Source organism: Lynx rufus, unplaced genomic scaffold, assembly GCF_022079265.1.
Source record: "Lynx rufus isolate CCGP_SWC_20201006 ecotype Redwood Valley unplaced genomic scaffold, mLynRuf1.p SCAF_5, whole genome shotgun sequence".
NCBI classification, from domain to species: Eukaryota; Metazoa; Chordata; class Mammalia; order Carnivora; family Felidae; genus Lynx; species Lynx rufus.
In genome coordinates this window covers 6,413,902-6,441,578 of record NW_025814867.1, presented here as the reverse complement: position 1 = coordinate 6,441,578, position 27,677 = coordinate 6,413,902, and the positions used below count along the sequence as shown (strand labels likewise).

At 46.7% G+C, this 27,677-nt stretch overlaps 1 protein-coding gene across 1 annotated transcript in view; it reads right to left on the bottom strand.

Annotated features, from left to right (window-relative positions):
* Window positions 1–9,501, bottom strand: part of XYLB (xylulokinase) — a 58,746-nt gene extending 49,245 nt beyond the window's left edge. Inside the window, exons 1-2 of the mRNA XM_047100253.1 lie at window positions 9,427–9,501; window positions 8,659–8,741 (exon numbers count right to left, since the gene is read on the bottom strand). Of these exons, the coding sequence (XP_046956209.1) occupies window positions 8,659–8,741; window positions 9,427–9,483 (140 nt within the window). The 5' untranslated portion in view covers window positions 9,484–9,501. The remainder of the gene's footprint in view (window positions 1–8,658; window positions 8,742–9,426) is intronic.
* Between the last annotated feature and the right edge of the window lie 18,176 nt (window positions 9,502–27,677).

Genomic DNA, 27,677 nt, shown 5'->3' with positions numbered 1-27,677 from the left:
TCTGTCTCTCTCTCTGTCAAAAATAAATAAACTTTAAAAAAAAAAAAAAAAACTTGTCGGGGCACCTGGGTGGCTCAGTCAGTTAAGTATCTGACTTTTGATCTAAGCTCAGGTCATGATCTCACAGTTGGTGAGTTCTAGTCCCGCGTTGGGCTCAGCACTGATGGTGCAGAGCTTGTTTGGGATTCTCTTTCTCTGCCATCTCTCTCTCTCTCTCTCTCAAAATAAATAAATAAAGTTAAAAAAAAAAACTTGTTAAAAAAAATCACACATTACATAAATTCCTTTATAAGGAATGTTCAGAATAGGCAAACCCATAGAGACAGAGTAGACTGGTTGCCAGGACTGTAGGAGGAGAGATAGGGAGTGACAGCTAATGGATACAGGGCTTCTTAGGTGATGAAAACGTTCTAAAATTAAAGAGGGGAGACTGTTACATAGTTCTGTGAATATACTGAAAACCACTGCACTGGACATTTCATTTCTTTCTTTCTTTCTTAAGTAGGCTCCACGCTTAGCATGGAGCCCAAGGCGGAGCTTGAACTCACGACCCTGAGATCAAGAGTTGGATGCTTAACTGACTGAGCCACCCAGCTGCCCCCTGAATTGTACATTTTATTTATTTATTTTTAATTTTTTTAATGTCTATTTATTATTAAGAGACAGAGAGACACAGAGCATGAGCATGGGAGGGGTAGAGAGAGGAGACACAAAACCCAAAGCAGGCTCCAGGCTCCGAGCTGCTAGCACAGACCCCCGACGCGGAGCTCGAACTCGCAAACTGAGAGATCAGGACCTGAGCCGACATCGGTCGCCCAACCAACTGAGCCACCCAGGCGCCCTTTGTACATTTGAAAAGAGTGAATTCTTTGGTATGTGAATTCTGTCGCAAGAGCTTTTCTTCTCCTTTCTTTTCTTTTCTTCTTTCTTTCTTTCTTTCTTTCTTTCTTTCTTTCTTTCTTTCTTTCTTTCTTTCTTTCTTTCTTTCTTTCTTTCAGGCTATGATGAGGGATTCTCTGTATTAGTTCCGGAAAAAACATTTCCATGGCTTGATACAGAGGAAGTTTGCTTCTCACTCCTGTAAAGCATAATCAGTGGCATGATAGGGATGAGGAGGGGGCTCTGTCCCCTGCAGTTATTCAGGGACCCAGGAGGACGACAGCAACTCTCATCTTCCAACTGGTTTCCAAGGGCGCCCTGGCCACTCGCATCCAGCCGTAGAGCCGAGGAAGGAACAGAGCAGAGGATCGCGGTGGGGGCTGTACGGATGGGTTGCAGTGGGGGCTGTATGGATTACGTCTTACAGACAGGCCTGTTGACCTTCTCCCAGTTAGGACTCAAGTCACACAGCTGAACATAACTGCCAGGAAGACAGGAGTATACTCAGGAGGAGAAGGAAATAAGTCTAGTAGATCGCTGGTCAGTCTCTGCTACAAAATTCCTCATGTGCATTAGTAAAAAGATACGACAGTTAGAAATAAGTTTACAATTATATGTACCAGGTGGTTTGGTCTTGTCACAAACCACTTCACAACTAAGTGGTCTGAAACTACCGAGCTCATTTAGCTCACAGTTCTGTCGGTCACCGGGCTGGGCTCGGCCAGGCTCACCCATGCATCTGGGATCGGGTGTGAGTAGCTACAGGGCTCCGTTTCTGGAGACTGGCTGCCCCTTCTCTTGGCTGGGATCTGGGGGCGATTTGGCCACGTGTCTCCCATTCTCCAGCAGGCTGGCCTGAGCTTGGTCACGTGGGGGCTAGACAGGGTCCCAAGAATGAGAGCAGAAGTCAGCAAGGCCTTCTTGAGACTTAGGTTTAGAACTGGCACAATGGTACTTCCTTCACATTCTCTATTGGTTAAAATCAACAGGTCAGGAAACGACTCCATCTCTTGACTGAAGGAGGTACCAAGTCACATAGCCAAGGGCCTGGGGAATAATGGTCTTTTCTGCAATATATCCCAACATGCACAATCCACATGTCAAATATATTAAAACACACGTGAAGTACAGGCACCTTGGTGGGTCAGTTGGTTGGGCATCCGATTTCGGCTCGGGTTCACGATCTTGTAGTTTGTGGATTTGAGTCCCACATTGGGCTCTGCGCTGACAGGGCAGAGTCTGCTTGGGATTCTCTCTCTGCCCCTCCCCCACCTCTTCTCACTCTCTCTCTCACTCTCCCTTTCAAAATAAATAAATCAACAAAAGAAAATACATGTGAAGTATTCAAAAGAAGCCCCGGACAAATGGAAACACAAAACGCACGCTTAGCTAGGAAGACTCAATCTCACAAAGCTGTCAATTCTCTGCAAGTTAACTTATAAATGTAATATGATCTCAATAAAAATATTAACAATTTTGCTTTCTGGAACCTTAAAAGCTGATTCTAGAGTACATTATCAAAAAAGAACAGGAGGGGTACCTGGGTGGCTCAGTCGGTTGAGCGTCTGACTCTTGATTTCAGCTCATGTCATGGTCCCAGGGTCATGGGAGTGAGCCCCATGTTGGGCTCTGTGCTGAGCATGGAACCTGCTTAAGATTCTCTATCTAAAATTAAGGGCGGGGGGGGGGGGGGAAGAAGAAGAAAGAATGGCTGTGGAAACTGAGAATGAAGAACAATCAAAGGGGACCAACAATTCCAGATATTAAATCATATTGTAAAGCGAGAATAACTAAAACAACATGTTACTAGCTCATGAACAGACCCACCAATCAATGGGCCAAAAGAAAACACTCAGAAAAAGACCTAAACACACACAGAAATTAGCATATAAAGCTGGCATCTCAAACACAGACTTCTAAAAAAAGGTGTCAAAACCACTGGAGAGTCATCGGGAAAAGACTGAAGCTGGAAATAAACGGCATGCCATGTACTTAGATAAACTCCAAATATTTTTATATAAAACTGACTCTTACAAGAACCAGAAGAGAACAGCGGTGAATTCCTTCACAATCTTGGAATGAGGAAGGCCTTTGAAACTCTGACTCAACATCTAGAAGCAACAGGAAAAGACTGAGAAGTTCGGTGGCACAGGAAACAAAAGCCCATGTGTGGCCACAACCCAGTCGCAAATCAAAACAAACAAAAATCTGGGGAACCTATTTGCAATTCATTTAACGAGGAGATCGTTCCTCTAACATTTGAAGAGCTCCTAGAAATAATCAATCCATCAGAAAAATGGGCAAAGGTCATGAAAAACTTCACAGAAAAAAAAAATTCAACTAGCCCTTCAACATACGAAAAGATGTCACCTTCATGCATAATAAGAGAAATGCAAAATAAATCCACTTAGAGGGACTACTTTCACCTCTCTGATTGGCACAGAACTAAAACTCTTTAGCAACCACACCGCATTTAGGTGCTGTGGGAAACGCACTCTCATGCATTGTTGGTGGGGTACAAATCCATACAATCCCTATGGGAGGCAATCTGGCCACATCTTCCAAAATCATACATCTATTTGCTCTTTGATCCAGCAATCGATTTCCAAACTTTTATCCTGCAGATACACGGGCACATGTCTGTAAGGTAACTCACTTTTCACTGCAAAAACCTAAGGTCCTTCAGTTCTATCTACACAGTGGAATACTATGCATCCTATAAAAAAGAACACAGAAGCTCTATGTACTGATGTGGAAACACAGGCAAATTATGTGAAACGAAGAAACCAAAGTACAGAATGGTGTGTACCCTACTTTTTTATCCGGAAACAAGGGAGACAATGAAAAGACTGACATCTGCTTATATTTTGATATAAAACACTGGACAGATACACAAAAACCAATGAAAGTTCTCTGTCGAGGAGGGCAGGAGGGACAGATGAGATTCAGAAAAATTAAGACTTGTCACTGCACGCCTTTTGTTTCTTTCAAATTATGTACCAAGTACCTGCAATGACTATTAACAAAATAACTGTATTAAAACAACCGCTTTGGAAAAGAATTTGACAGTTTTAAAACCTACCCTACAACGTAACCATTCCTGAGTATTTCATTTCTAAGACAAATGAAAGCTTATGCTGATACCTGTGTGAGTTTCACAGCCTCTTTATTGATAATAATAAAAAACTGGAAACAATCCAAATATCCCTCATCAAATGAATGGATAAGCCAACTGTGGTCCACCAAGCAATAAAAAGAACAAACTATTGGGGTGCCTGGGTGGTTCAGTCGGTGAAGTGTCCGACTCTTGATTTCGGCAGGTCACGATCTCATAGTTCTTTTTTTTTTTTTTTTTTTTTTTAAATTTTTTTTTTCAACGTTTATTTATTTTTGGGACAGAGAGAGACAGAGCATGAACGGGGGAGGGGCAGAGAGAGAGGGAGACACAGAATCGGAAACAGGCTCCAGGCTCTGAGCCATCAGCCCAGAGCCCGACGCGGGGCTCGAACTCCCGGACCGCGAGATCGTGACCTGGCTGAAGTCGGACGCTCAACCGACTGCGCCACCCAGGCGCCCCTACGATCTCATAGTTCTTAAGCTAGAGCCCCGTGTGAGGCTCTGTGCTGACAGCGCTGAGTCTGGTTGGGATTCTATCTCTCCCTCTCTGTTTGTGCCTCCTGCATGCGTGCTCTCTCCTCTCAAAATAAATAAATGATCTTTAAAAAAAAAAAAAAGAAAGAAAGAAAGAAGAAAAAGAAAAAGAAAAAGAAAAAGGAAAAGAAAAAGGAAAGAGAAAGAGAAAAAGAAAAAGACAGAAAAAGAAAAAGAAAAAGAAAAAGAAAAAGAAAAAGAAAAAGAAAAAGAAAAAGAAAAAGAAAAAGAAAAAGAAAAAGAAAAAGAAAAAGGAAAGGGCACCTGGATGGCTCAGTCAGTTGAGTGTCTGACTTCAGCTCAGGTCATGATCCCACGGTTCATGGGTTCAAGCCCCATATCGGGCTCTGTGCTGACAGCTCAGAGCCCGGAGCCTGCTTCGGATTCTGTGTCTCCCTCTCTCTCTGCCCCTTCCCTGCTCACGCTCTGTCTCTCTTTCTCTCTCAAAAATAAACATTAAAAAATATCTATTTTGAACCAAATAAAAATGAAAATATAACATCAAGGTCTGTGGAATACAGCAAAAGCAATTCTTAGAGGAAAATTTATAGCATTAAAGGCAAATATTTAGAAAAGAAAAGCTAAGATTAAAAATCTAAGCTTCCACTTCAGGAAACTAGAGAAAGAAAAGCAACGTAAGCTGACAGCCAGCAGAAGAAAAAAAACCCTAAAAAATGACAGCACAAATCAGTGAAAAATGGAAAGAGGAAAACAGTAGAGAAAAATCAACAAAACCAAAAGCTGCCTTTTCAAAAAGATCATTAACGTGATGAACCTCTAGCCAGGCAAACCAAGACAAAAAGAGAGAAGACACAAATCATCAATATCAGAATGACAGAAGGGTCATCACTACTGATCCCATAGACATCCGAGGAAAAGAAAGGAATAGTATGAAGATCTCTATGGCCACAGATTTTATAGCTTAGATGAAATGGACCAATGCCCTGAAAGACACAAGCTACCAAAACTCAAACACATGTGGCCTGTAGTGATAGAAAATAATACAAACGCCAGATGGTTTCCAACCTCAGCTCAAAGGAGGCACATCAGTTAAGGGGGAAGGAAAGATGGTAACACAACGTGATCAGCAGTGGGTGCTGCACAAAGAGCCAGCAGGGAAGTGATATCTTTTACTCTAATGTCTATTTATTTTGAGAGAGAGAGCACACATGAACAGGGGAGGGGAGAGAGAGAGCACCCCAATCATGAGGCACACCGCCAGGGCAGAGTCCAGCAGCACGAACTCAGAGTCCGACACTTAACGGACTGAGCCCCCCAGGTGCCCCTAAAGATTTTATTTCTAAGTAATCTCTACACCCAATGCCAAGCTCAAACTCACAACCCCGAGTTCAAGAGTTGCACGCTCCACCGACTGAGCCAGCCAGGCGCCCTGGAAATGATATCTAAACAGTCGTTAGGGGCGCCTGGGTGGCTCGGTTGGTTAAGCATTCCACTCTGATTTCGGCTCAGGTCATGATCGCCCGGGGTTCGCCCCTGACCCTGCGCTGACAGGGTGGAGCCTGCTTGGGGTTCTCCCTTCCCCTCTCTCTTTGCCCCTCCCCAGCAGGCATGCATGCACTCTCTCTCTCCCCAAATAAACAATCCTTAAAAAAATAATAAAAAATAAAATAGTCGTGGAGGCACATGTCCACCAGGACCTCTCAGAGCCACCTCAGAATCAACAAGTCCACAGCTGTTATGGACCCAATTCCCCTGTTGAAATCCTAACCCCCAGTACCTCGGAACATGACTGCATTTGGACAAAGAGCCTTGAAAAAGGCAATTAACTCGCAATGACATTATTGGGGTGGACCCTAATCCTGCATGACTGGTGTCCTTATAAAAGGAGACTGGGACACAAACACAGTGGAGACACCAGGGATGCACAGGCAGAGGATGACCATGTGACAGGCAGCAAGAAGGTAGCCATCACCTGCAAACCCAGGAGAGAGGCCTCGGAGGAAACCAACCCTGCCGGCACCTCGACCTCACACGTCCAGGCTCTAGAACCGAAGGAAAATTAACTTCTGCTGCTTAAGACGCACAGTCTGGGGCATTTTGTTCTGGTAGCCCTACCAAACTTTCACAACAGCCAAACTCATCATCTTCCTCCCCCAGATCAGTTCTCTTCCACAGTCCACCAACCATCCAGAAGGCCAGCCAGAAACCTCACCTTCACATCTCACATTCAACCCTGCACCAAGCCCTGTCAATTTTACCACCCAGCCCTCTCCTCCAAGACACTATCATTTCCCATCCAGAAGATCTGGAGAAACCTCAATGGTCTTTCAGCATGCACTCTGACCAATACCCAACTGCTCTCCCATTGCACCCAGATCTTTTCAAAACACAAATACAGGGGCGCCTGGGTGGCGCAGTCGGTTAAGCGTCCGACTTCAGCCAGGTCACGATCTCGCAGTCTGGGAGTTCGAGCCCCGCGTCAGGCTCTGGGCTGATGGCTCGGAGCCTGGAGCCTGTTTCCGATTCTGTGCCTCCCTCTCTCTCTGCCCCTCCCCCGTTCATGCTCTGTCTCTCTCTGTCCCAAAAAAATAAATAAACGTTGAAAAAAAAAATTAAAAAAAAAACACAAATACAACCAGGTCACGCCTTACCCCCATCCCTATGGCCCTTCAGTGGCCGTCCACGGCTTTTAGGATAAACACAAACTGTGTACCAAGGTTTATGTAGCTGGGCACAGCCTCCACCTCCCTCTCTATTCCCCAGCCACACTGGCCTTCTTCAATTCCCTGCATAAGCAGTGCTCTTTCTTGCTACAGGGCCTTTGCACGCACCGTTCCTTCTGCCTGGAATGCTGCCTCCCTTCCATCACCTGGCTAACCCTACTCACCCAGACCCTGGCTCAAGCACTACGTCCTTAGGGACCCTCCCTGACCACCCCCCCTCCAAGTCTGGGTCACATTCCTTTATAATAAACGTTTGGAGAAGTAAGTCCCTTTCCTTTAATAGCGTTCTCTGAGTTTATAACTAAATACTCTTCTGTGAGATTCTTTGATTGATATCAGTCTCCCCTACTCAACGGGAAGCTCTGGGAGAGTAAGCACCACGTCTCTGTTTGGTTCCCCATCAAATCCCAGTACCCAGCACGGTGCCTGACACGAAGTAAGTCTCAACTGATACCTACTGCATGCATGGTTAATGAGTGCACGGAATTGGGAAGGAATGGAGGAAAACTCATTCCAGGAACACACACACAAGACGCTGAGAGGCCTACCAAGACTTCTGCAGTTTGATGAAGCCAGATCTACAGATACCAACTCTTAGGTTCTTGGACTCAATTCTAACGTGGCGGGGGTTGGGAGGGGATGGGGGTCCCCTACACACAACACCAAACAATTCTCAGACACCAGCAGATGGTCTGAGATGATCAACTTCCGCAGGTTAAGGGTTCAGTCCTACAGGACTGCCCTCCCCACCCACTTCAGATGCCAGGCCCAGGCCCCAGGCTATTACCTTCTGACCAAACAGCTACAGATGGGGGGTTCCAATGACCTTAGGTTCTTTTAATGTGCTTGAGCAGCTCACAGAAGTCAGGGAAATTAAAGGACGTGATAAAGGACACAGTCAGATGAAGAGATAACATAGGGCGAGGTATGGGGAAAGGGCACAGAGCTTCCATAACCTTTCCAGGCACTCCACTCTGCCCAATCTCCACTTGTCAACCAATCCAGAAGCTCTCCGAACCCAGTCCTTTTGGGTTCTTATTACGACTTCATTACAAAGTCATTACAAGGTCAATGACTAAGTCATTGGCCATTGGCCATTCAACCTCTGGCTGAAAATTCCAACCCTCTAAAGATAATCTTTAATTTTCTTGGCAACCAGCCCCAGCCCCTGGGTGGGGTCCAAAAGTCATCTTCATTAATGTAACAAAAGACACCTTTATGCCTCTCAACCCTTAGGAATTTCCAAGAGGTTTAGGAGCCTTGAGCCAGGAACTGTGGATGCAGACCCAAGGCACAGGAGAAATATATTTTGACCATCTAAATGACCAAACACGTATTTTTTACAAATCACAATCTCACACCAGAACAGTGTGGCTCATGAATATAAAAGGTGGAGGGAGGACCCCAAAACCAACCCTCCCCCACACATCCACTGGGTACATACCCGAATTCTAGAAGGTCTCTGTCAAAATGCGCACTGTCCTCATAGAACACATTCAGCTCTGCGTCAACAGCAACAACTTTCACCTGGAAGGGATTTTTAAAAATGGTGTATAGAATTTGCCACAGCAAAGGACCCCCTGGCACCCCACGCCTAGTCTGAGGGCACATTTGGACTCTGCTCGCCCATCTGCAGAGCCCTGGGAGCGGCACAACCCGTCCTCCGGCCAGCAGCGCTGGGACACGCCGGGGTCAACCACGGGAGGAACAAAGTTCACGTGTACAGCGTGCCCACTCCACTGAAACAAGTTTCAGGCGGTGATCCGGTTCCAGGTCGCCGGTTATGCCTGTGTGCCTGTCTACCCGTTTGGGTGTTCTCGAGTCTTAGGCGGCCGAGTTCCCTCGGGTCCCTGTCCCTCGGGCGCCCGCACCGACGCGCGAGCCCCCTCCGGGACCCCGGCCGCGCTGCGCGCTTCCCGCTACGCGCCCGCGGGATCCCGCCGGGGTTGGGAGGCGGGGGCGCCCGCCGTTTCCGGGAGGGCCGGGGTCCAGGCCGGGTCGCGGTCGCATCTTGAGGGCGGGCGGCACGGGTAAGGCGTCTCGGTGGAGGGGACGCCGATCCCCCGGGGGAACCCGAGAGGGAAGCGCGCCAGCGGCTCGGCCCCAGGGTTCCCCGCGCCCGGGTCCCGCCAGCCCGGCCCGGCGTCGCGGAGGAAGCGGCCCGCCCCGTCCCGCCCCCCCCCCGGCCCGGCCCTGGGGCCCGCGACGGTACCTGCTGCGTGCTGAAGTCCCAGCCGAGGCAGCAGCGGCGGGCGGCGTGCTCGGCCATGGCTGCGGAGGGGCCGGCGGCGCGTCCGTCCGTCCGTCCTTCCCGCGGCGTGAGTGTCGCCGCGCTCCAGCGCCCCGAGACGCCGGGCCCGCCCCTCGCCCCGCCCGGCCGGACTCCAGGACCCGAGTCACCCGCGGGCTAGCGCTCTGGCGCCGCCTGCGGGGAGACGGTGCAGGGACGCGCGTCCTGCCGGGTCCTCGCGCTTCGCACCTGGGCGACATACCGGTACCCCCTGCGCCACCTTCTCCCTTCCAACCCTCCTCCGGCCTCCTCCCCATCCACGTGTGCTCTCCGCAGAGGCCTTGCCCTAACCTCGCCTGGCTTCCCGCGGAGGACGTCTGGACCAGAGGTTCCACCTTTAAGCTGGATTGTCCCTGCCTGTCTCTCTAGTGGCCCTGGAGACTTCTGTGGCTGTCTCTTGGGTACTAAGGCGACTGTCCACTCATGGTGGTGACACAGAGGTCACAGAGAAACGTCCCCTGGGAGTGCAGGCACTGGGATCCACAGGCCCTGTCATGTCCCAGCAAATCTGAATTGTTACCCGGCTGTGACATGTGCCACATCCCACCTCAGTATTTAAATGTCCTTAAAAAAATTTTTAATCTTTTACTTATTTTTGAGAGAGTGAGAGACAGAACACCAGCAGGGGAGGGGCAGAGAGAGAGGGAGACACAGAATCGGAAGCAGGCTCCAGGCTCGAGCTGTCAGCACAGAGCCCGATGCAGGGCTGGAACCCACGAACCACAAGATCAGACACTCAACCCGACCGAGTCACCCAGGCGCCCCCCAACGTCTATTTAAAATCAGAGCTCTGGATTTTACAGAGCTTTACAGAAAGGCTCATTCACACCTGTGGTCAGCTGATTTTGATATTCTAATGTGTGCCAGATGTGGTGAAGGAGGCTTGAGAAATAAAATCAGACCCACTCCCTTCCCCCCTAGAACTGAGGACACCTTCTCTTCCCCGTGTTCCACCTGGCTGTGTCATTCTTGTTCCTAGCACTGACTTCTTCCCACTCCCAGCCCATCAGAGCCCCTCTCATACTTTTTGCGATGGCCTGATTGATTACCTGCCTGTCTCTCTCGCTGAACTTGAGCTGCTTGGAGCCCAGATGCTCCTCTTGGCCCAAGGTCCCAACGTCAGTGGCAGAGCTGGGCCCGACGCCAGCAAGTCTGATTCCAGAATCTGCATGTTTAACCACTAAACAAGCCAATTCTCTGAGCAGCCTTGTGAGAAGGCCCGTGGCAAAACACAAATATCTCATGAAGGCCAAGGCCACTGGCTCCTTTTCAAGCTCTCTTACAGGGTGGCCTTGTCTTGTTCAGGGGTGCCTCTCTCTATGGGCTGTGGCGCCTCTCCCATTCTGGTGACTCATCCTTTCTTTTGATGCAACAGCCTTTTCACCCTGGCCAGAGAAGGCTGGAGGTCCGAGAGGCCGTTTGCCTACATCTGGAAGCTGCACACCCACGACTTACTCCATTAGCAAGGAATGAAGACAGAAATCGTAATTCCAAGCTGTCGATGCCTCTCAGGTTGTCCTCCGTGTTGATGCCCTGAAAAAGCACACTGAGTAGTAGAGGTGGTTACAGGGGACCCTGGGGAAGTGCTGCCGTGGCCTGAGCACAGCTAGTCTTTTGCCTATTTTGCTCCAAACTTGAACCTGGCTCCCTGCACAGAACCGATTAAAGAGCCCCTGCACTGACTTCAGAACAAAGCAGAAACTGCCCCGGAGGGGTCTCTCTGCAGTGACCAGGATAACCACGGTCCCCAGCAAGGCTCCTTCCTTCATCCAGGCCCTAACTGCTACCCCCAGCCTTAGGGCATAGCAAACCCCCAGAAAGGAAGTCACGTGATCAGAGTTGCATATTAGGAGGATGGTGTGTGGAGAATAGGGGCAAAAGGCAGGAAGGGAAAATCCATTAAAATGTGGTTGCAGGAAGCCTGAGGCAGGGCAGAGGTGCTGATGATGGAGACAAGTAAATGGAGTCACGAGATATTGGGGAAGCTCCGGGAACCACGTGGACTGAGAGGGGGAGGGGTCAAAGGCAATGCCCAGGTTTCTGGTTTAGGAACTGTTGATGCACAACAAAGCACCCTCAAACTTGGTGCTCAAACTTAGAACAATAATCTCGTAGTCTCCCTCACTTGTCGGCAGGTCTGCTGGGGGCAGCTGATCTAGACTGGGCTGGGGCGGAGTGGTTCCACATGTCTCTCATTCTTCTCTTCATGGGGCCAGCAGGGTACCCCAGGCCTGCTCTTCTCGTGGAAGCAGAGGGGCAGAGGAGGGCAAGGGCAAATCTGTGAGGCCTCTGAAGGCCTAGGTTCAGAATTGTCGCGCCGCACTTCCTCCTCTGTGCCACCCGCCAAAGTCTCGTGGACGGCCCAAAGTCAAGTGGTGGGGATGGGACAAGGGCATGGCTGTGGATGCAGGGAGGGGTGAAGAACTGGGCCACTGATGCAATCGGCCGCAGGCCCCCACCAGATGGAGCGTGGTTCCATTTCTGAGTTAGGAAACATGGGAGGAGAAGCAGCTGGGGGGGGCAGGGAAGATGGCGAGATTAGCCAGGACCTGGTAAGTTTCAGGTGCTTGTGGAGACATTGGACAGGATGTTGGACAAGCGGCCTCCAGCTCAGGAAAGAGCTCTGGACCAAAGACAATGATTTGTGAGTTAGGAGTTCCCCATAGGAGCGGGCTAGCTTGTCAGAAAGGGCTCAGGGTGGGACAGATGGAAACCCCCAAAGGGAACTGGGAAGGACAAGTCAAAGACAGATGAGGAAGAGATCATGAGAGAGGGGTGTGGTGGAAGCCAACGTAAGAACCTTTCTGGAAGGGGAGGGGCTCACCAGGACTAAACGCTGCATGGGAACCTGTCCCCTGGTTTAGCAGTAAGATGGCAGGTCATTGAAACTTTAACAAGAACAGACTCAGTGGAGCCCCTTAGGTCTTACTTTTTTGGTGCTTTTTAAAATTTGGCACTGTTTTTATGGCTTATTCATATTGTTATACGTATACCTAACTTCGTGGTTCCAAAACGGTGCCACGTGAACTGCTAATTTGAGGTAGTTCATAGTTCCAACATTAGATTGTGCTACATTCCTTTCTGTAGCAGACCTGTGCCTTCAACACGTGCAGTGAGAGGCAAGTACTGCAGGGAAATCAAGGTAGAACGGACAATAACAACAACGGGGCACCGGGGCGGCTCAGTTGGCTAAGTGTCTGACTTTTGATTTCCACTCAGGTCATGAGCTAACAGTTCATGGGGTAGAGCCCCATGTCGGGCTCTGCGCTGACAACACGGAGCCTGCTTGGAATTCTCTCCCTCTCTCTCTGCCTCTCCCCCGGTCATTCTCTCTCTCTTTCAAAACACATAAACTTTAAAAAAAGAAAAGGAGGACAGCAGTGTTCAATCCAACGCCAACACTTGAGAAGTTGGGCAGCGTCCAACAGGCATGACCATTGTCTTGGTAAGTTATTCCGGTTATTTAAGAATGAAATGAAATAGTATTTTCTCCTCAATTTACGTGCATTATTTTCTTCAGATAGCTACTAAGTTATTAGGACATAAATATATATTAAGCTCTTTGGACCTAACTACTTAATACACAGAATCGTTAGCCATTGCTTCTGGCCTAGGAGTTTCATGGAAAAATTGTTGAAATTCTAAGTGTGCCGTGAAGTAAGAACATTTGGGAACCCATGATCTAGTTATTTCCATCTAACTGCTCCATCATAGTCAATAGCATGCCAACCCCACATTTTACTGTCCAGGCTCCCAGTGACACCCGAGTGGATTCCAGTTCCCCATTAATGCAAACAACACTGCACAGAACGTCCTCATCCATGGCCCTATGGACCTGTGCGAGGAAATTTTTCTGAGTTATATATACAAGAGTAGGATTTATACTATGTGTGCATAACTAATTTGATTGGAGTGCTGGATTACTCCCAATGTACTTCTATCCCCACATCCTTTTGTTTTTTTTAGTGTTTTACTTATTTTTGAGAGAGAAAGAGAGCGAGGACAAGTGGGGGAGGGGCAGGGAGAGAGGGGGATAGGGGATCAGAAGCGGTCCCACGCTGACAGCAGCCAGCCAGCCCAATGCGGGGCTCAAACCCCTGAGATCATGACCTGAGCCAAAGTCAGACATTCAACTGACTGAGCCACCCAGGTGCCCCTTCTTACCCCACATCTTATATAAAGCCCTTGTGAAAATTGATAAAAGGAAACTTCATTTAGAATAAAGTGCAGAGGCCAGCAGGGGGAGCTCTAACATCCTGCCACTGGTCAATTGCAGACTTCCTAGGAAGAGAAGGACCTTGCTCTTGGCTACTACTTAGTCACCACTTTACTGTTCCCCGCAAGAGGAAGAAAGTCCTCTTCATCCACCTCCCAGAGCCAAGCGAATGAGAGACAGTCAACTCAGCCAATCAAAAGCCACTATATTTCATACTCCCAGTTTCCTGCAATGGACCTTTAGTTTATAACAGCCTCCCCAATTTCCCCATTTCCTCTATAAATAAGTGGTCCTCTCCTTTGTTCTGCCTATGGTTTTGTAGTAGAGTGGCTGTCCTTGATTACAGTGCTCTGCTATTCCCAAATAAACCCATTTTTGCCGATAAAATAACTAGCAGTTTTATTTATTTATTTTTAAGGTTAACACCATCCTTCTAATGTTTGCCAATCTAATGGGTGAGGGACGATTTCTCGTTACTGTTTTAATTTGCATTTCCGTCATTACTGATGAATTTAAGCATCTCTTCGTATATACTCATTAGACATTTGGGGTTTCCCATTCAGTGGCTTCCTGCTTATGTCCTTTGTCCATTTTCCAGTTGGGAATTTTTGTCCTTTAGTTGTGGATTTGCAGGAGTTTCTTACTTTTCAAGGTATAAATCCCCTGTTTTAGATGTCACAAATCTTTTCTCCCAGTATGTCATTTATCTTCTGACTTTGTCCATCTTGCCCTGTGTTGACTGGAAATCTCTAAGTTAAATAAAATAAAATCCATCTTTTTTTTTTTTTTGCCTTTGTGATGAGGCTATTTGATCTTCTTTAAGTGCTATTACCCTACTCTCAGACCACAGAGCTATTATCTGACATTTTCTACAAAGATATCAACCTTCATTTTCTTTTATTAATAAGGTCTTTTATTTTTTTTTAAGTTCACTTATTTATTTTGAGAGAGAGAGCACAAGTGGGGAGAGGCAGAGAGAGAGAGAGAAGGAGAGGGAGAGAATCCAAGCAGACTCTGCACAGCGTGGAGCCCGATGCAGGGCTCAAACTTACGAACCATAAGATCATGACCTGAGCCTAAGTGAGTGCTTAACAGGTGGAGCTACCCAGGCGCCCCTAGGGCTTTGATTTTTAAACCATTGAGTTTGCTTGGAATCTAGGTGTTTGTCAGCTGAATAAATTACATCATAACATGGAAATCAGTGAAAACGAATGTCTGAGGTAAGCACTATGTACAAGTGTTTTAGAGGAAGAAAAAACTTTCCATTTAGTACATATAAGCATGAGATTCATTGTAACACAGGAAAATGGAGAGAAGCCTAAATTCGAGTTGGGTCTCTAATGAAACAACACCAGAACATCTCATTCTCTAAAGATGGCAACCACAACAAGGATTTTTCTCAAAGTAAACATGGATTTTTCTCAAAATAAATCTTGTTCTTTGCAAAAATCATGAAGTAAATATGCTTTCTTTATAAAGATGCATTGTGTATAAATTCCAAGAGGTTTTATTTTTTTCATATAAAAATAGCAAACTAGTTGTTTTTTATCCCACCCAGCCTACGGCGGTATTCATTAATACTGACCTATTGAAATCATCCAGGCTTATATATATTTTTCTTGATGAGTTGTTTCAAGAGTGAAAAGTTAGGAGTAATTCATAGCTTTAATTCCTATCCCTTTCACTTCTAAGACAAAGAGGAAAATCACTGAAGCAAAAATAATCAGAAATTAGGGAATGAAATAGACAATTATAATTCAGGTTCACTAATTTATTATATGTCTGAAATTTTATAGATTTCATCTTGGGATGTGTTTCGAGTTAAATCATTCTTCTGTCCATTCTATCGCAAAGGTAGCACAAATTCTTTGTGAGATCAGCGGAAAGCTGTTATGAGAGAAAAGAAATATTTAGAATTTAGCTCCTAGCTGGGCAGACATCAGAGAGATTTATTTGTCTAAGTTTGAGGGTAAAAGTCGGTCCTGCCTCCAGTTAAATAAGTAACTCATTTAGCTTGAGGTTAAGATTTTTTTAAGCTGATTTTTGTGTTTATATCTGGAGAAAACTTTGATGGACTTTGATATTTAAGCAGATTGTCAACAGCCCTGAGGAGAAAAGTGCTTATTTTCACCGGAGTGCAGCTACCCCTGCTGTTTATGTGTTTGTACTCACCTCAGAAGCAAATTTGATTTAGGAAAATTAAATGTTGGTGTGGATACCTCCCATTTTTCTGGCTTCGTTGCATTTGTACCTTAATACCTGCCTTTCCCCACCTCCGTGAACATTTGAGGAAGATAATTACACCTGTATACACAAAAGCAAGGCCTGGAAAGATTAACTCCAAGTAATTAACAATTATCTGTGAGAATGAGATCTAGAAGCTCTTGGTTAGGAGGTGACATTTTAATTAACTCTATATTGTTGGGCTTTTTGTTGTTGTTGTTGTTGTTGTTGTTTGGCTATGGTTGATGAATTATTGAACTTTCAACTTTTGGACTAAAAGAATTTAAAAAAAGAAATCAAGAAAACAAAACAACAATAATGGGGAGTTATCAAGGCGCTTAGGACTTTTAACTTAGTCTCTTAAATAATTATGGGTCGGGGCGCCTGGGTGGCGCAGTCGGTTAAGCGTCCGACTTCAGCCAGGTCACGATCTCACGGTCTGTGAGTTCGAGCCCCGCGTCAGGCTCTGGGCTGATGGCTCGGAGCCTGGAGCCTGTTTCCGATTCTGTGTCTCCCTCTCTCTCTGCCCCTCCCCCGTTCATGCTCTGTCTCTCTCTGTCCCAAAAATAAATAAAAACGTTGAAAAAAAAAAATAATTATGGGTCAAAAAGGAAATCAAAATCTGACACACTACTTAGAAAGCAAGAAAATGAAAGCATCCCTAGCAGAATCTTTGGAATTGACTCAGAGGTGAATGCATATGCTTGAATATTTTCTTTAAAGAATGAAAAGAAATTAATTCTATGTAATGAGTACAATTGTGTGCCCCCCAAAATAGTGTACAAGTTCTAACTCGTAATACCTGTGGGTATGACCTAATTAGGAATTAGGGTCTTCGCAGATGTAATCAAGTTAAGATGAAATCATCTAGATTAGGGTGGGCCCAAATCCAATGACTGGTGTTTTTATGAGGAGGGAAATTTAGACACAGACATACACAGAGGGGGAGGCCATGTGAAGACAGAGGCAGAGATTGACGCAAGGTGTCTACAAGCCAAGAAGCCCCGAGGATTGCCAGAATCTAGAAGAGGCAAGGAAGGATTCCTCCCTAGATCCTCTGGAGGGAGTGGGGCCCTGCCCAAATTTCAGTCTCAGACTTCTAGCCTGCGAAACTATGAAAGATAAGTTTCTGGGGCACCTGGGCGCCTCAGTCGGTTGAGCGTCTGACTTCGCCTTAGGTCATGATGTCGCGGTTCCTGGGTTCGAGCCCCGCGTTGGAATCTGTGCCGACGGCTCAGAGCCTGGAACCGACTCTGGATGCTGTGTCTCCCTCTCTCTCTGCCCCTCCCCCGCTTGCACTCTGCCTCTCTCTCAAAAATAAATAAACATTAACAAAAATTAAAAGAAAAAGATAAGTTCGCATTTCAGCCACCCATTTTGTGGTATTTTCTTTCTTTCTTTTTTTTTTTTTTAGCAGCTCTAGGAAACTAATAGAGCCCATAATTCAGGAGGTAAGAAAAGAAAAGAAAAGAAAAGAAAAGAAAAGAAAGAAAACGTGAGCCGGTAGGAAAGCAGACAGCAGACAAAAAAGGCGAAAACAATAAGAAAACGGTACAAACACAAAACTGGTAAATAATTCAAGAGCTAGTCTTTGACTCCAGAGAAAAAGATGAACCTCTTCAGACACGTAAAACGAACACAAAAGCAAATCTTCGTAAAGAGCTACACCCACAACGTGGAGCCACGTGCTGTTGTCAACACTCAGGCCTCGTCACCAGGTCGGTCAGGCATCCAGGACCCAGATCTCCGGGCCCTGCCAAAGCCCGGGGCAGGGACACTCCCTGAGGATGCCCCACAAGGGACCCTGGATCCAGTGCCCCGTGAAGATTTGTCCTTCTCCTTCTCATCTAAATGGGTGAGGAAGGTGACAGCAGAGCCACTGTCCCTTCTTTGGAGGAGAGCCGGTGGCACAGGACAGCAGGAGACCACTGAAAGACCGGAGCGGGGGAACAGTGTGGCCGGGGTGCACCTCTTTTTTGAACTGGGGATTCACTTTGAAACACGAAGCTGAAATTGTAAAAATATATTGATTTTACTATGCTGACAATATATAACCATATGTATGTGCTCATTCTTTTCATTCATTCATTCATTCATTCATTTTTTAAATGTTTTACTTATTTTCGAGAGAGAGAGAGAGAGAGACAAAGCGTGAGTGGTGGAGGGGCAGAGAGAGAGAAGGAGACGCAGAATCCGAAGCAGGCTCCAGGCTCCGAGCTGTCAGCGCAGAGCCCCGTGCGGGGTTCAAACTCGCGAACCATGAGACGGTGACCTGAGCTGAAGTCAGACGCTGAACTGACTGAGCCACCCAGGCACCCCTAATGTGCTAATTCTTATAATAGAGTGTGAATCAAATGTCACTTTGCTGGCATAACCTTTCCGACAAACTGTAGACTGGAAAACACTTTATATTTGTTTTAAGTCTATTTTTTTATTTTGAGAGAGACTGAGGGTGGGGGAGGGGCAGGGAGAGGGAGAGACAGAATCCCAAGCAGGCTCTGCTGTGTCAGCACAGAGCCTGATGCAGGGCTTGATCTCACAACCAGGAGATCATGACCTGAGCCGAAATCAAGAGTCTGATGCTTAAGTGACAGAGCCACCCAGGTGCCCCAGCACTTTACATTTGAAGTGTCTCACACACTTAAAAAGAGGGTTTGCTTGGCAAAAAATATTCGTGTTTTCCCAAGGAATGCTTAGTTTATATCACTACAATTTTAAAACCTTTTCCATGGTGACCTTTGAAAATCCATGAAACTAGATAGAATGGTATAACGAACCCCCATGCAGCCCCCAAATCAGTCACCTATGGCCCGTCCTGCCCAACCATACCCCCCACTTTATTATTATTTTCAAGCAATCCCAGATGTGATATCATTCCATCAGTATGTAGTTATTTAACAATTGGGGGGGGTGAGGTTGGCGTCTGGGTGGCTCAGTCGGTTAAGTGTCCAACTTCAGCTCAGGTCATGATCTCACAGGTCATGAGTTCAAGCCCCACGTCGGGCTCTGTGTTTACAGCTCAGAGCCTGGGTCCTGCTTGGAATTCTGGTCTCCCTCTCTCTCTGTTCCTCCCCTGCTCACACTCTGTCTCTCTCTCTCTCTCTCTCAAAAATAAAGAATTAAAAATTTTTTTTTAATTTTTTAAGTTTACTTATTTATTTTGAGAGAGACAGAGAGAGCACCAGCAGGAAGAGAGGCAGAGAGAGAGAATCCCAAGCAGGCTCTACAAGGTCAGCACAGAACCCAACACGGGGCTCGAACCCACACAACTGTGAGATCATGATCTGAGCTGCAATCAAGAGTCAGATGCTTAACCGACTGAGCCACCCAGGTGCCCCTCTGGTTGTTTTTTTAAAAGTTTCTTTTAGGGGCGGAGCCTGCTTGGGATTCTCTCTTTCCCTCTCTCTCTCTTTGCCCCTCCCCCCCAAATACATTTAAAAACTTAAAAAAAACCCACAATCCCATTTTCAAACCTAAAAGAAAATTTAAAATAATTTCTTAGTATTATCAGTATTGAAATTTCCAACTGTCTTGTGAATGCCATATTTGTTTGCATCCGGACCCCAAAATACCCGCAGTTTGTGACCACCCGCTCTGCCTTTTAAGTCTCCCTCCATCTGTAGATTCTCCTTCCATCTTTTTTTTCTTGTAAATGGCTTATTGCAGGAGACACGTTGTTTATTCCACAGGGTTTCTTACAATGTGGATTTTGCTGAATGTGCCCTTGGGGTGTCATTTAACATGTTTCCCTGTTCGCTGTCTTTCCTGTAAGTTGATAATTTTACACCTAGAGGCTTGATCACAAGGAGGCGGCAACAAGAATGGAAGAACAGTACCCAGTGATATTTTGGGGAGACGAGACCACGGGTCTTGGAGACTGAAGTGGAAACACGAAGGCAAAGAAGATGCTAAAGTGAGCTCCATTCACCCCCTCTCTCAGTGTCAGAACTAAGGGTGTTCTGTGCTTTGGAGATGCTCCATCAAAGATCTTTCCTTTCTTTTCAAAAACTTTATGAGATTTTGAGCCTTTTAACATTTCTTAGTGAATTTTTGTAACCGTTCCCGAAGGTCATCATCTTTGTGAAATTTGAAGTGTGAAGCCCTCTTCTCATACTCCATGCTGTTCCAGAAGTTCCCTAATAAGGGCACTGTGTGGTGTGGTCCTCTGGTGACCGGCCAGCTCCTCCGTCTGGGTATCCCTCTGCGCCTGGACTTGGAAAGGAGGCTGGCTCCTTGGCTAACATGCTCCCGAGAACTTCACAGGCAGCACATGGGTGTGGACTGAAAACCTGCGTGGAGACCAGCTAGTTGTATCTTCCATTTCATTTATTCCTAGAGTTTTAAACTTTTCCTGCATGGACTCTTCTACTGTCTGCAAGTGTAATGATAATATTTTAACATCCTTGTTCCCTTACTTGTCTCCCTGCACTGCCTTGGACGGCTAGTACTTGCAGAATAGAAGTAGCGAGAGTGCAGATGTGCCTGCACCTGACCTCCGAGAAAATACAACATTTTAACACCAAGGAGAATCTCTGCTGCCTAATTTTATACAGAGACTGTACTATTTAGGGGTCCTCCAGAGAAAGAGAACCAATAGGGTGTATAGAGATATAGACAAGAGGAGGTTTCCTATAGTATTTGGCTTCTGTAGTTGTAGAACCCAGGAAGCCCCACCATCAGCCACCTACAACCTGGAGAACCAGGAAAGCCGATGGTGTAACCCAGTCAAGTGTGAAGGCTGGCGGGTTGAGGAGCTATCATGTGAATCCTGATGTGGGTCTGAAGGCCAGAGAACCCAGACTGCCAATGTCACAGGGCTGGAGAAGGTGGATGGATGTCTCAGGTCAAGTGGAGAGAGTGAATTTGCCCTCCCTCTGCCTTTTCGTTCTATTCCAGCTCTCATGGGATTGGCTGGTGCCCCCCTCCCCTCTGCTTTACTACTTCACAGGCTGATCTCGTCCGGAAACACCTTCACAGACACACCCAGAAATAATGTTTCCACCAGCTCTCTGGGTGTCCCTTGGCACAGTCACGTTGACACACAAAATTAACCCTCGCGGATGCCCTTTATTACAGAAATTCTCTCACATTCTTGAGTTTATGCTAACAGGTCTTTTTTTTATTTATTTAATATATGTTAAATTTGTAAATGATGGTTTCAAATTCTGTGAATGTGGTCAAATATGTTAATCTATTTTATAAGGTTAAGCCAATCTCGGATTTCAGGAATACATTCAACCCGGTCAAAGTGTATTGTCATTTTATTGCGTTTTGCTGGACTTGCTTTGTAATTGCTTAAAGTTTTTACATCTATGTTTGTGAATGAGATTGAGTCCTAAACTGTGTCTATGTTGTAATCAAGACTTTGCAACGCTCATAAATTGGCTCAGAACTATTTTCTTTTTCACTATCTTCTGGAAAATTTTGTGTAAGTTTGGATTATAAAATTCCTTGAAGAGTGGAACTTACCCTTTTGTCCTCTTTCTTTTTTTTTTTTTTTTTTTAATTTTTTTTTTTCAACGTTTATTTATTTTTGCGACAGAGAGAGACAGAGCATGAACGGGGGAGGGGCAGAGAGAGAGGGAGACACAGAATCGGAAACAGGCTCCATGCTCTGAGCCATCAGCCCAGAGCCCGACGCGGGGCTCGAACTCCCGGACCGCGAGATCGTGACCTGGCTGAAGTCGGACGCTTAACCAACTGCGCCACCCAGGCGCCCCTTGTCCTCTTTCTTTAAAAAAACATTTTTTTAATGTTTCTCCTCTTTGGGAATAGCTTTAATATCTTATAAGCATCATGCATACATATTTAAAATTTTTCTAACATTACAGAAAAATACAGAGGCACCTGCCTGGCTCAGTCAATAGAGCATGCAATTCTTGATATCTGGATCATGAATTCAAGCCCCACGTTGGGTGTGGAGCCTATTAAAAATATATATATACCAAAAAAAGTGCCAAAAAAATTTTTTTCAAATTAAAAAAATTTTTTAAATATTTTCATAAAACCTTCTATCCAGTGGAAATCACTCAACATTTTGAGCGTATTATCTCCGTATTAATCATCTCTGTATAAATAAATGTCTAAATTTTATATAACTGGATGTGGTTCTACAGTAAACTGCTTACTTCCCACAACATTATTCCACTGACATATTTTATGTCAGGAAATAAAGAGCTTTATCATAAGTTATATTGATTACTTAGTCTGAACAGTAGTGTCTCTAATGATGACTAAAGTCTATTTTTAAAAATTGTGTTTTTGAGGGGCACCTGGGTGGCTCAGTAGGTTAAGCGTCCAACTTCAGCTCAGGTCACGATGTCACAGTTCACGGGTTCGAGCCCCACATCGGGCTCTGTGCTGACAGCTCGGAGCCTGGAGCCTGTTTCGGATTCTGTGTCTCCCTCTCTCTCTGTGCCTTCCCTGCTCATGCTCTGTTTCTGTCTCTCTCAAAAATAAACATTAAAAAAAATTAAAATAGAATCATACAACATATGGCCTTTTATGACAGATTTATTTCACTTAGGACATTGTTTTCAAAATGCATCCATGTTGTAGCAGGGATAAGTTTCTTTCTTTCTTTCTTTCTTCTTTCTTTCTTTCTTTCTTTCTTCCTTTCTTTCTTTTTTTTTTAGCCAAAAATATTCTCTCACATGTACATACCACATTTTATTTATCCACTCATCTGCCGATGGACATTTGAGTTGTTTCCACTTTTACGCTCTTATTAATAATGCTGCTGTGGACATTCCCGTACAGGTTTTGTGTGGATAGATGCCTTCATTTCTTTCGAGCATCCACCCAGGAGGGGATTGCCAAACCATCCAATATATCCCAACATTGGTCCTCGTTTGCCTTTTTCAGGGGGCTCTTTCCCTTTAATTCTTAATATTTTTGTTTGTACCTTTTCTCTTTTTAAGAATTCTTATTGACAGAGGTTTGTCCATTTGTGTCTGTAATGAATCTTCTCAAATAACAAACTTTCAGCCTTCTTTGTTTTCTGTATTACATCTTTGTTTTCTACTTCGTTGACCTCTGCCCTTATCTTTATCATTTTGTTCTTTATATATTTGATGGGCATATTGAACTAGCCTATTTCTAACTTCTTATGTTGAAAGACCTAGCTCATTAATTTTCAGCCTTTCCTGTTTCTTCAAAAGTGTTAAGGCTCTTAGCCACGAGCGGCTAATGGCTACTGTATTGAGTGGCACAGCTACATAACGCTGCCCAGAAGCTTCTACCAAACCGGCCTAGTTGAAAGGGTCTAGGAGGCACAGCCTTCAATCTCTCAAAGTCTTCATAAAGGGCCTTACAGTGGTTGCATTTTTTATTTGCTCTAGACCCTGTGGCCAAGGATTCTGTATTTTAACAGGTGCATTAGGTAAATTTGTGGAGCTAGGCCCACTGACCTGTGTGGAAGCCACGCATCCAAGCCCCATCCAGTTGAGCTAAGTTATACGTCGGCCTCCTGACTCATGTCAGCCCACACTCAGCCCACATCCCCACAGCAGCCAGAGTGACCTCTGAAGAAGGCAAAGCTGATTCCGACATCCCCTGCTTACAAGCCGTCAGAGGCTCCTCTGTGTCCTCAGGATAAGGACACGGGCAGTGCTGGGCCAACAGGCCTGCCCACAGGCCCGCTCATGCCAAGGGGTAAAGGGAGGTTTGCTGGCCGTGTCCCCTCGGGGGCCTCAGCTCCTCGTACTAACGGGTGCGGGGCGCAGGGCAGGGTGCAGCGTCCGTGGGCCAAACACCCCAGACAGGGGCGCCGGGTGGAGGGAGGCACCCTGCCGGCCCCGTCCGGGCCGGCCTGCAGGCCGCATGTGGTCAAGGGCTGAGCTGGGGCCTACCGGGCCGCGGGGGCCATGGGAGGAAGGAGGACCGATCGCCAGGTGGGGAAGCTGCCGCCCGCCTTCGGCAGCGCGAGGCGACGGCCTTGCTCACGTCTGCTCAGGTGAACGTGTCCTTCTCGCTGTCCCTGGAGCTGCTCTCCTATCAGAAGCTCCCGGCGGACCAGATGCTGCCCGGGGTGGACGTTCGGCGGCGTGCCAGCGGAGAGAAGGAGATGGTGTTCGCTCAGAACCTGCTCCTGGAGTACGCCGACCAGCCCGCTCAGGTGAGTCCCGGGCCTGCCCCGCGTGCGCCGAGGGGGGCAGCGGGCCAGACTGTCCTGGTGGGTCGGCGGAGGTGGGACCCCCCACGCGGCCCTCAGAAACGGGAGCGGCCCCGGCCCTTGCCCTGAGGGCCCGGCGTGCCCTGGAGGACGACTTTCCCCGAGGACACACCCCGAGAAATACAGGTCTTCCTTCCTTCCCCATCTCAGCTCAGAACCAGGGGCCGTGCCGTGGGGTGGGACACGGGGCTCCCGGCTGCAAGACAGGTGAGGACCGAGAAGGGATAGCCTGAGGGGCGGGTTCGAGAAAGGCCAGGAGGAAGAGTCAGTCTAGCCAGGCGGGCCCTCCAGCGGGAGCCCAGGGGCGGGGAAGGTGAGCGCGGCAGCGCCTCGCCTGAGGGTGGCCTGAGGGTGACGTGGGGGGACTGGCCAGGAAGAAGGGAGATGGCCCAGAGCCCAGGAGGGGCAAAGGGCTGGGCCTCGGGGCCCCCAGGGGATGGAGGAAGACGGGGAGGGCGGCCTGACCGGGGAGCAGGACACACAGAGCTTGATGGGGGCAGGGGGAGCGGGGTGGTGGGGAGAGCAGATGGCGCCTTCCTGGCCCTTGACCTGCACACACGCCCGCCGGCCTTGGTTTTCGATGCCAGGCCAGCCCCCTGCACAGCTGCGGTGCTGCCTGGGAGCTCCTCAGAAGCTTCTGCACTCACACCCCTGGCTCCGAGCCCGGCAGGAGTGGACGAGGGCCCCCACGTTACAGGCTCTGCTCTGTCCCCCTAGGTGGTGCCCCTGAACGCCACCATGGCCGTGCCCGAGCTGCAGCTCTCCACCAGCTGGGTGGACTTCGGGACCTGCTTTGTGAACCAGGCACGGGTCCGGGAGGTCTACCTCATGAACCTGAGTGGCTGGGTTGTGCCTATGGGTCATGGAACTGAGACCTGAGTTGGTCTCCACACTGAGCGTGGAGCCTGCTTAAGATTCTCTCTTTCCCTCTGCCCTTCTCCCCTGCTTGCACAATTTCTCTCTAAAGTAAAAATAAAATAAAATAGTTTCTAAAATTGGAGTAAACATAATTTAAGGCAAAATAGAACTGATGGCAAACAGTATCAGTAGTTATGAGGGATGCTACTTAATGATAAGGAAAACAACTCACAGAGAATATCGGACAATCTATTCTAGTTTCACTTCTCTATTGTGTTTTTAAACTTCAGTCGCTATATTGTTCATTTCTAGGATTTATGGTGTCTTCGGAGTTATGTTGCTTCCTCTCTTTGACCGTTTAAACAAATGCATAACCCTTTTCCGAGAGCCCTACCACCGCTGGATGGCACATTGATGGTAAATCCTTCGCTCTATTGTTCCTGCCTCACACCGGCATCTTTCCTCCTGTACTCAAGAATTACTACTTAAAAATTTATCTTGGGTGAGATTCATCTTCCCTGGAAAGCCCTAGGAGTCTTGGGCTGTCGGTGGCAACATCTGTGTGAAATGGTTTTGTGTCTGCTTCTGCCGGGACCTCACAAGGTCCACATCTTTTTGCGTTCATTCCTGGGCTGGGGGCTGGTATCCGTGGGGCCAGGTGTTCCCCCGAGGACAGCACCCGAGCCCCCTTCTGAGCTGCTTCTATCTCGCCATCAGCTTGTACGCACTCTGTACGCAGAGAGAGCAGCCCTGTGCGGTTGGGATTGGAGGCGAGCAGTGTAAGCATCTGGGTCCCACGTGTAGGTCAATGCCTGGGCAGTGGTAAAAATGCCCGAGCACCTGGGGGAGCCTAGGTGGCTCAGTCGGTTAAGCATCTGACTTTGATCTTAGCTCAGGTCTAGATTTTAGGGTTGTGAGTTCAAGCCCCGCACTGGGCTCCGCTTGAAGAAAAAAGAGGGGCACCTGGGTGGCTCAGTTGGTTAAGCAACGGACTTCAGCTCAGGTCATGATCTTGCAGTTCGTGAGTTTGAGCCCCACATCGGGCCCTGTGCTGACAGCACAGAGCCTGGAGCCTGTTTCAGATTCTGTGTCCCCCACTCTCTCTGCTTCTCCCCTGCTCGTACTCTTTCTCTCTCTCTCTCAAAAATAAATAAACATTAAAAAAATTTTTTTAAGGTAAATAAAAAAGACTTTCTCTCTCTCTCTCTCTCAAAAAGAAAGGAAGAAAGAAAGAAAGAAAGAAAGAAAGAAAGACCCAAGCGGCTGAAAGACACTGGTGACAGAGTTCCACATAAGCTAGTGACCATGACCCGGGCAGCAAGAACCCCACGATTTACAGGCATCCCAAGCTTACAGGTCATTCCTACAGGGAGACCCTGGCTGATGTGTCTGCTGTCGATTATATCATAAAGACTTGTAGGGTCATACGATGGGCAGCTTCATGCAATTTTGGCATTTAATTTTCATTATTTCATTAAGCAACCTGTGTGATAAGAATGATGTGGGAGACCAAAAAGAAGAAGGTTCTAGTCTAGTGCTGTCTAGTAGAGATGTAACGTGAGCCACAAATGCAAGTCATGTGTGTAGTTTTAAATTTTGTGCTATATTAAATAAATATAAATTTTCTGTTATGTTAAAAACAGTTTTTTAAAAAGGTGCAATGACTTTAATATTTTATTAACTCAATATCCAATATCTTATCATCTTTACACACAACCAATATAAAAAATACTGATGAGATATTTTATGTTTCCTTTTGTATAAATGTTTGAAATTGGTGGTTTTTTACACAGCACATCTTTTTGCTGTTATTATTTATTTTTATTTTTTTAAATTTTATTATTTTATTTTTTTAAATTTACATCCAAATTAGTTAGCGTATAGTGAAACAATGATTTCAGGAGTAGATCCTTTAATGTCCCTTACCCATGTAGCCCATCCCTCTTCCCACAACCCCTCCCGTAACCCTCAGTTTGTTCTTCATATTTATGAGTCTCTTTTTGTCCCCCTCCCTGTTTTTATATTATTTTTGCTTCCCTTCCCTTATGGTCATCTGTTTTGTCTCTTAAAGTCTTCATATGAGTGAAGTCATAGGATTTTTGTCTTTCTCTGACTGACTCATTTCACTTAGCATAATACCCTCCAGTCCCATCCACATTGTTGGCAAGATTTCATTCTTTTCGATTGCCGAGGAATACTCCATTGTATATATACACCACATCTTTATCCATTCATCCATCGATGGACATTTGGGCCCTTTCCATACTTTGGCTGTTGTGGATAGTGCTGCTATAAACACGGGGGTGCACGTGTCCCTTCGAAACAGCACCCCTGGATCCCATGGACAAATGCCTAGTAGTGCAATTGCTGGGTCATAGGGAGTTCTACTTTTAGCTTTTTGAGGAAACTCCATCCTGTTTTCCAGAGCGGCTGCACCAGCTTGCATTCCCATACACAGCACATCTTAATTCCGACTATCGCCACATCTGGCTAGGGCCTATTGTGTGAGACAGCGTGGATCTAGTCTGTTAAGATATATAATGTCAAACTCTGAGTAATATTAGCCATTGATTAGATAAGCAAACTAGATAGGTTTGTCGAGGACTGACTGACAAAGTCTTGTCCACCTAAAGAAAATCTAAGTCATGTAAGGGTGCACGAGGCCTTGTCCACAGCCACGTCTGAGGTTACCAGCTCCATCGC